The sequence below is a fragment of the Carassius carassius genome, chromosome 17 (assembly GCF_963082965.1).
Source record: "Carassius carassius chromosome 17, fCarCar2.1, whole genome shotgun sequence".
Lineage (NCBI taxonomy): Eukaryota > Metazoa > Chordata > Actinopteri > Cypriniformes > Cyprinidae > Carassius > Carassius carassius.
Window position 1 is genome coordinate 10,445,764 of NC_081771.1, and position 9,080 is coordinate 10,454,843.

General features: G+C 37.1%; 1 protein-coding gene across 3 annotated transcripts; it reads left to right on the forward strand.

The window, feature by feature from the left end:
- Positions 1 to 2,613: 2,613 nt before the first annotated feature.
- LOC132161066 (cyclic nucleotide-gated channel cone photoreceptor subunit alpha-like) lies at positions 2,614 to 9,003 on the forward strand. 3 transcript variants are annotated; one of them, XM_059570858.1, is made up of 9 exons: positions 2,614 to 2,807; positions 4,076 to 4,199; positions 4,415 to 4,531; positions 4,792 to 4,968; positions 5,386 to 5,445; positions 5,785 to 5,946; positions 6,063 to 6,164; positions 6,253 to 6,359; positions 6,701 to 9,003. In XM_059570858.1, the coding sequence occupies exons 2-9, from the start codon at positions 4,099 to 4,101 to the stop codon at positions 8,104 to 8,106; spliced, it is 2,232 nt and encodes a 743-aa protein (XP_059426841.1). In that variant the 5' UTR covers positions 2,614 to 2,807; positions 4,076 to 4,098; the 3' UTR covers positions 8,107 to 9,003. The 3 variants fall into 3 exon arrangements, with proteins under 3 accessions (XP_059426841.1, XP_059426839.1, XP_059426840.1); XM_059570856.1 differs by lacking the exon at positions 4,792 to 4,968; XM_059570857.1 differs by lacking the exons at positions 5,386 to 5,445; positions 5,785 to 5,946.
- The last annotated feature ends 77 nt before the right edge of the window (positions 9,004 to 9,080 follow it).

A 9,080-nucleotide genomic window follows, 5' to 3' on the forward strand; every position in this document is an offset into this window, starting at 1 on the left:
ATGTCTGGCCTAAGAGTAGTAGCTGCAATCTCAGGTGGAAAAATCAATTGCTTGCCTATATCGACCAGCATCTTCGAATCCCGAGCCATAGCAAGCTGTCCAGTTTCTGGTTTAGTAGGGGAATGATTGGACTTTTTCTGTCCCTCTCGGATGAAGGTTGGGAGTTGGTTGCTCTCAGGGGCAAGGAGTTGATGGTATTCCTCTGGCTCTCAATAGCTTCTGCCAAACTCTTAAGAAGCTGGTTATGTCTCCAGGTATAACGGCCTTGTGTGAGGCTGAAAATATATATTTTGAAGAATGTTCCGTTTTAAAACAGTTTTGATTCCCATTGTCTTTCATTGTATTATTTCCCACACAGTGGAAGTCAGTGGAAACCAAAAATGTTTAGTTACCAACATTCCTCAGAATATCAGAAGAAATAAATGCATATACAGTAGGTTTGGAACAAAATGAGTGTGAGAATTTTCTTGTTTTTTGGCGAACTATCCCTTTAATTTTCAATTATATATAATTTAACATTCATTGAGTATTTTTATTGAGTCCAGTTAAACAGATGTCTGGAATACAATAGACAAAAAGGTGCATTTCAGATGAGTTACACATTAGTTAACAAATAAAAAAGTCGGAATAGGTGTTGTCTTAATCTGAGTGTAAATAGAGGCTGTAGTAACATAACAGTTGTGCCCAACCAGTACTCCAGTGTGGCTGTATTAAGCAGCTCTAGAAATGACTCCAGTAGAGTCTATTTAGAGGTATTGTGCAAACCTAGACAATTAGCCAGCTAATTATGGAACCTGTGTGAAAGGCAAATAGGCATTAGCTCATAATCTATAATGACATCATCAGTCAAAGTTGTGTGACTTATAGAGCGATTGTTTTAATATAAAAATTTTTTTTCTAGGTTTGTATTACAGAGTGTTACATCATGGCATTTCCCTAAAGGATGCAGCAGTGCTGTTTTGGCAGTCAATGTCCCAATCAAATGTAGAGCTTTAAAGCAGCTGAGCCGAAGACACTTAGCTTCCCTTGAGATGAACGGAAAAAGCACTGTGTGTAAGGCCTGCACTGCAGTAAACAGATTGGTGGAATGTCAGAAAAATATTTAGCTGAAAATCGATTGGTTTCTGATTGAAGGGCTGTGTCAGATATTATACTATATTCTGTATACTGTGTACTATATTCTTCATCTTGAAAGAGGTATTTCTGTCTGTATAAAATCTTTTTTATGATGTATATAAATTATTGAATAAGTAATAATTGGGAAAATAATAACACAATAACTCAAAAGTGTGTCTTTGTAGATTTCCATGAGGGTACAAAGACTGATATTCATGACTAGCATTATTTTCAAAGTTATGAATTATGTGATGAATAAGGGATCTACAGTGCTGCTTCTGATAACACATATATGAAATTCACATCTGAGTCCCACACACAAATATATAAACATATTCAGTGTTGTCTTTAATCAAGTTAGTACAGGGGAAAGGCAAACCTATATAACAGTAATAGGATAAAAAGACAATTACAATTTACTAGCTATTAAAACCAAGTACAAAAGGTTATTTTTCATTTAAAAACTTGCATGTTGAACCTTTAGCCTGGAATTCAGATTTTGAATTCACTTAAGTACAAATCTTGTGGAGATCTGTGACAGATGGCAGATGTTAAAGGGCAGCTTAGTCCTTATTAGTGGAACTTAATAATATGCTTTTGGCAGGAGACATGGCATTAAAAATTATGTTTGCAAATGCTTCTATAATTCATATTACTTGTTTGTATTTGTGATATATTGGTTTCTCTTTTACTCTTTTTGACTCGTCTCAGACACACTCAAAACACAGAGCTCCCTTGAGATAATGTCGGAGTTCTCATTCTGCCTTTAGCTGCTGTACTCTTTGTTAAAAAAAAAAAAGACAAACCATGTACTAAACATGTGCTATGTGAGGTCAGCCCAGTTTAACTGGTGCACACATAGTATTTCAAGGGCGGAGGCCAAAAAAGATTATTTGGTGGCTCAGATAGGTGCTCAGGCCTAATCTGGGATTAACGATGCAGCTCCGCAGATTGCCTTAAGGATTTCTCAGGTCTCATTAGCATGGCAGAGACGACCATGTTGATGCCAGAGTTGGTGATATCGGTATAGTGCCACCAACACTTGCCGCTTTTTTCAGTGGATCCTTAATCCAGTGCTTAAAAAGTGCTGGTTCATCAGGACAAAAATACTGCCTGGCAGCACAGAAAAGGGGTTCTCACAATGCAATTATACAAATATAAAAAAAGATAACATGCTTTAAAACTATTTTCAGAAAATAGTCAAATCTAGAATATAAATGTGTCAGTAAAAATAAATATGCCCTCATTTCTATACTTTTTGCCCTAAAGATAAATAAATAACAGAGGAATTACAAATATTAACATTATGTTTCAGTCAGTTGTAAAAATGGCAGACTCATTTGCAATTGATAATTGCTAATGAATATTAATGAGCAGACGAGCACTAAGCTCCGCCCACGTCCACATCGAAAGCTCGGAGCTGTCAGTCATCCGAGGAGCTGCGGACTTCTGAACGCATCCTTTAGCAGTCAATTAAAAATTTGGACATCTAAGAAAACTGGTGATGACATCAAAAGTGGGTGAAAACTGATGGCCAAAAATGCAAACTCGAATTAGTTCTTTAAAGATGGGATTTTACATAACATTAAGCAGATCACCAATTGCTTCAACCAAAGAGCAACTTGAACAGGAATTTTCTTTGAATCTGGTGCCCTAAACCTGTTGGACTACTTAATATTGTTGCTTCGCAGGTAAGTTTAATAGATTACATGATTACTAGTGTAAATGATGCCATGAAAGTGCTGTTAATTCCCATACGAACACTTATTTGTTGTCCATTGGTGTTTGCGAAAGAATTTGTCGATGAGACGATAAAGAAGTCGTCAAGAAGACACTGAAATATTACATAATGTAATAATAACTAAGGTTCGTAACAAATTTAAACGAGTAAACAGGATTCCCGCCAGTCAGAGAGTTTGTGGCGCACGTGTAGCAGCTTTCCAACTAAACCGTTTAATGAAAATAAACCAGTCCAGATTTTCATTGTCGATGCAATAGTGACACTTTACATTACAGTGCCAATGTACACTTAATCTAGATGATTTAGCAAAAAGACTAAGCATTTAAAACAAAATGATGAACAGAGTTTTTTTCTCTCTGTTAACTGTGTGACGACAGAACACATTATTGAAAGAACGACTACATTAGGCATGTCAGAGTGTTGATTTATTTTTTAGGGTGGGCATTGGGGTATTGAGATCCTCAGACGACAGAACTCTGTGGTTGGAAATCAGGACTGCAGACAAGAAGTTGCTGTGTGTCCTCAGTTTTAGCGTCGTTCTGGATTTGGAATAGATTACACAAATAGCGTTGGTGGTGTTAGTCTAATTACACTAATCTTCCCTCAGCAAAACTAAACATCATTAGATAGAGAAAGTGCAGCATCAAAGAACCTGAAAGATGAGGTGTATAACTGGGTTAGGAAGTTGGTTGTATTTTTTTTTTTTAATTATTATTTCCTGCCATATGAACAAATCAAATAAAATAATAAATCAAATTGCCTCTCTGTTTAACCAAATATTAGTCTACCAATTCTTGCTATATGCAGACACACTTTCTAAGAGTTCTGTCTACATGGAGGCTCGAGTTGCCTTTAAAGTACATCTGGGTCAAGATCTACCAGTGAGATGGGCCACTGATCTTGTTTAGTGTTTAAGCAGCAAGTATTTTTAGGCGATGTGTTCAGATGGCAGTGCTGTCGGTGTGAAAACGGGTTTGCAGAGTTCAAGCCAATAACAGGTTATTGTAATCTCTTCAGATTTTAATACCATTGAACTGGGTTCAGCTGATCAAATTTTATTATCTTAAATAATGGCAGCCCATTAAAAGCCTCATTGCAGTATGCTTTTGAGCATCATTTCTAGGATCAAATACATGCTTTAAATGTTTAATTATTCATGGTCTTTTGTTATGGTGTTGTCCTTTGTTTGACATGTCTCATCAAATGCTGGATGCCTAGAGTAGTCGAGGAGAAGAAAGAGAATGGCGAAGATTTGTACAGAGCAATCCTACCCATCCAGACACATGCTTTCAGTCCGAGCCTCTGATGATGAACTGGACCAGACTGAAAATGGTGCAAGCAGGTTAGAATGAAAGAGTTAAGTTTAGATTGAAATGGTCTGGTGTTTTGTTAAAAAAAAAAAATGAATTGTTTGGATTCTTCATGAAAATATATGGAAATGCAAGTGCTACACTTTGTAATTTGGAGAATATATATATATTTTTTTTTTTGCAATTTCTGCAGCTTAGTTTCAATAGATGGTCTTTTTAAAACATGATTAAACCTTACTTTTCTTAGGGCACATTCTCTATATGAGGACAACTCCTCTGACATGCAGGGCATCATTTCTTCTGCGACCAGCCAGTTTCAGGAATCCAGGAGAAGCTCTTTCACAGGTGCTGGGGCTATGGCAAGGTAACATCAAGTCCATCCAAACCAAAGCTTTAACGTAGTTTACCATGTGATCCGTGATTACCACCAAAGCCAAGTCAACTGCACACTCAGTCATGAACAAATCTGATTTTACCATACAGAGAAGTATGATCCACACTCATCAACAAAACTGTGCAAAATGTAAACATGTTAAGTGTGTGTTTGACATGGCTTGAACAGAAAGCTACATACTGTATAAAGTGTTTGGAAGTGTTACTGTCTGATATCTTTTGGTCTCCCAGGCTTACCCAGTTTCTGGTAATGCTGAGGAACTGGGCATCACACAGGCTTCACAGAGAGGTTGAGCGTCCCGACTCCTTTTTAGAGCGATTCCGTGGACCTGACCTCAAAGACTTATCTAGCCGAGGAAGTAATGCCCGATGCTCTATGGGCTTTCCTGACAGGCCTCATAAGAGGAAGTAAGTCAAGATAAAGGTTTTCTGTATGGTTTCTTTATACAGGCAGAGACACCTTTGGTATAATGTAGAGGCCTTGAAAATAAAAGAATCACGTCGTAGAGAATCATGCTGCATCTGTGCAAAAACACAGTACATCCGTATTGTGTGCAGAGTATTCATAAAACATCACGGAGCTGAGGATTCATGTAATAAAATCAAAATCCCAAAACAGTATGTAGATTTCCATGTAGAAAACCTCCTTTTGGTAAAACCGTATTACAGTGACTTGTAGAATAGAAACTAATGGAAACAGTTGTTCACTGTAAATATAGATAATAAATCAGCAGTAGTGATGATCTATAGTTGTTGTTCTAGAATCAGATCCCTCAGAATGCACTCCACAATAATAACAAGAATCAATGCCTTTTGCTCATTAAGAAAAGCCAATCACTGGCCTCTGGCAGCTTCCAATATGAACAACTGCAACAACACAGATGAGTAAGTACAATGTAGAGATAAAAAACCCTATAAAGAGCATCGTAAATGACAGAAATATAATTAATACGTGGATGTGATAGATACTAGATTTTAGAATCCTAAAAACAAAACAATACTGAAAAGAATTTATCTAAAATATTCAATTAATAACAACAGATGATAGTCTAAAATGTATAGTACATTGTTCTTATAGTGTTCAGTGAGTATTGGTAGTGTTAATGCTGCCCTCTGCAGGTTAACATGAGAGCTTACTAGTGTTAGTTCACACTGGTCGTGACCCTTAACCAAACGAGTTCACAAGCTAATTCAAATAAAAACAACCCTAAATGTTAACTTCAGCAAAAAGGAGGACAAAAAGGAAGAAATAAAAAAAGATGAGAAAAAAGATGAAGACAAGAAGGAAGAGAAAAAAGATGACAAGGACGAGAAAAAAGATGAGAAAAAGGACGAAAAGAAGGATGATAAGAAAGATGATAAAAAGAAAGATGCTCCTCCTCCGCCGTGAGTATGCCACAAATGAAATTTCAATAACAGCAGCTTTAGTACTAATAATCAGATAATGATATGGATTATTCACAGATGAATGCTGCGATTCAGTAGGTGTTCATGTGTTTTAGGAAAGATGTGTGGATCATGGACCCAGCCTCAGACAAGTATTACAGGTGGCTTTCAGTCATAGCAGCCCCAGTGTTTTACAACCTGATGATGCTGGTGACAAGGTCTGTTCATGCGGTATCTCTCATGAAATCAGTAACTTCAGACGTGTAGAGAGATGTGGCTTGTGCTTCACTGTATATATTTCTTTAGGGCCTGTTTTAATGAGCTTCAGAACTCTTACACCACGCTTTGGATCATCATGGACTATACCTCAGATGTAATCTATTATGCAGACACGTTTGTCAGATCAAGAACAGGTATGGTGGTTTTTCAGAAAGAGTTCAAATATTTTTTTAACACTATTAATGTTAATAGTATTGATTGAATATATCCAACACATATTTTTAAATTAAATATCAATGTACTACCATTCAGTTATTTTTTTAAAATAAAGTTTCATGAAATTTCTATTAATCAAAGAATCCTTAAAAATTTGTTTCCAAAAAGTGTGAAAGCACAACTGTTTTCAATGCTGATAATAATAACGAAAATATAGCTTTCTTGAGCACCAAATCGAAATATTAGAATGATTTTTTGAAAGATTATGTGACACTGTGAAATTTAAGGAATAAATGACATTTTAAAATGTATTTTTCAGGCTTCTTGGAGCAGGGTCTCCTTGTCAAAGACTCAAAGAAGTTGATGGATCATTACAAGAAAATCCCACAGTTTAAATACGACATGATTTCAATGATCCCGACGGATTTAATAATGCTCCAAGTGGGCTTCAACAACCCTGAACTTCGCTTTAACCGCCTTTTCAAAATGGCACGTCTCTTCGAGTTCTTCGACCGCACAGAAACCCGAACAAACTACCCGAACATTTTCCGCATCAGCAACCTCGTACTTTACATCCTGATTATTATTCACTGGAACGCTTGCATTTTCTTTGCTATTTCCAAAACGATTGGCTTTGGGACTGACACATGGGTATATCCAAACATCAGCCACCCTGAATACGGCCGCTTGGCCAGAAAGTACATCTACTGTCTGTACTGGTCCACTCTGACTCTCACCACCATCGGAGAAACGCCACCTCCTGTTAAAGACATCGAATACTTGTTTGTCGTTATGGACTTCCTCATCGGAGTGTTGATTTTCGCTACCATCGTCGGTAACGTCGGTGCCATGATCTCCAACATGAATGCTTCTCGTGCTGAATTTCAGGCCAAGATCGACTCCATCAAGCAGTACATGCAGTTCCGGAAGGTCAGTAAAGACCTGGAGGCCAGGGTCATCAAATGGTTTGACTACCTTTGGACGGAGAAGAAAACTTGCGATGAGAAGGAGGTCCTGAAGAACCTTCCAGACAAGCTCAAAGCTGAAATAGCCATCAATGTCCATTTAGATACACTGAAGAAGGTGCGAATCTTCCAGGATTGTGAAGCTGGACTTCTCATCGAGTTGGTGTTGAAGCTGCAGCCTCAGGTGTTCAGTCCTGGAGATTATATATGTAAAAAGGGTGACATTGGTCGAGAAATGTACATCATCAAAGAAGGAAAGCTTGCTGTAGTGGCCGATGATGGAGTCACGCAGTTTGTGGTGCTCAGTGACGGCGCTTACTTCGGAGAGATCAGTATTCTTGGAATCAAAGGCAGTAAAGCCGGAAACAGAAGAACGGCGAACATTCGTAGCGTCGGCTATTCGGACCTCTTCGCACTGTCTAAAGATGACCTGGTGGAAGCGCTTACTGAATACCCAGATGCCAAAAAAGCCCTGGAGGAGAAAGGGAAGGCCATCTTAAGGAAGGACAACCTTCTTGATGAGGCGGCTGCAAGCGCCGGTGCTGATCCCAAAGATCTGGAAGAGAAGATTCACCGCCTAGAGAACAACCTTGATGTCATGACTGGCAAGTTTGCCAAGCTTATGGGAGAATACACATCCTACCAGAGCAAGATGAAACAGAGGATCACCAACATGGAGAACAAAGTGAAAACACTACGGGTGGAAGATCTGTCTGAGGTTGTTGAGGACAAAAAAGAAGAAGAGAAGAAGACCAAATAGTCAACAGTATAGACATTGGAGTTAATGGGGTTTCCTATTCATGGACATATTTCTTAACATAGTACATTACTTTTAAATTGTTTATACTTATTTATAAGGTTTACATGAAATATTGTACCAATTGCCATATATGTGTGTTGAAATGTAACGCTGATGTTGTATTTATTCAATATGTGCAGTAAGAACAGCTCAGACTCATAATTGAGGAGAGAGATACACTACCATTCAAAAGTTTGGGTTTTTTAAATGATTTAGTATTTTTTAAAGATGTTTCTTATGCTCACCCAGGCTAAATTTATATTTACAGTAAAAATAGTAATACCCTGAAATATCACAATAAGAATTATTATATGTAATTTATTCCTGTGATGCAGTGCTGAATTTTCAGCATCATTATCATAGACTTCAGTGTCAAGATCCTTCAGAAATCATTCTAATACACGGATTTGGTGCTCAAGAAACATTTCTGTGCTGTTTTATGCTGATTTATACACAACATAAATGTCTTTATATTTATTGTTAAAGGTAATTCATCATTGCTGAATAAATGTACTTGGTATTATATCTATGACTAGTTTTGAACAGTAGTATATTTGTGGCGCATATTAAAAACGTGGCCAAAAGGCTCTTTGTACTGGATGAGGTCTACATTTGTAGGTCAGCCTCGGAAGAGGAATAGGGATTAATACTTTAATTGTTGATTTGGCATAAATATGAAAACATCTATTCTAAATTAATATTTAGATTAATTCTGATTAATATCTGATTCTGCTCATTAAACAATTACATTATTTAAATAACATGGCTAATAGGGTTGTTTAAAAAACAACTTAACATGGACAATGTAAAATCATCCCAAACACAAGCCAAAACATTTTAGTATACTATCCAAGAGTACCCAAATGTGTTCTTTAATAAATGTTCAAACAAATCTAATTTTCTTGTTTAGAGGGTTTCATTTAAAAGTCATATTA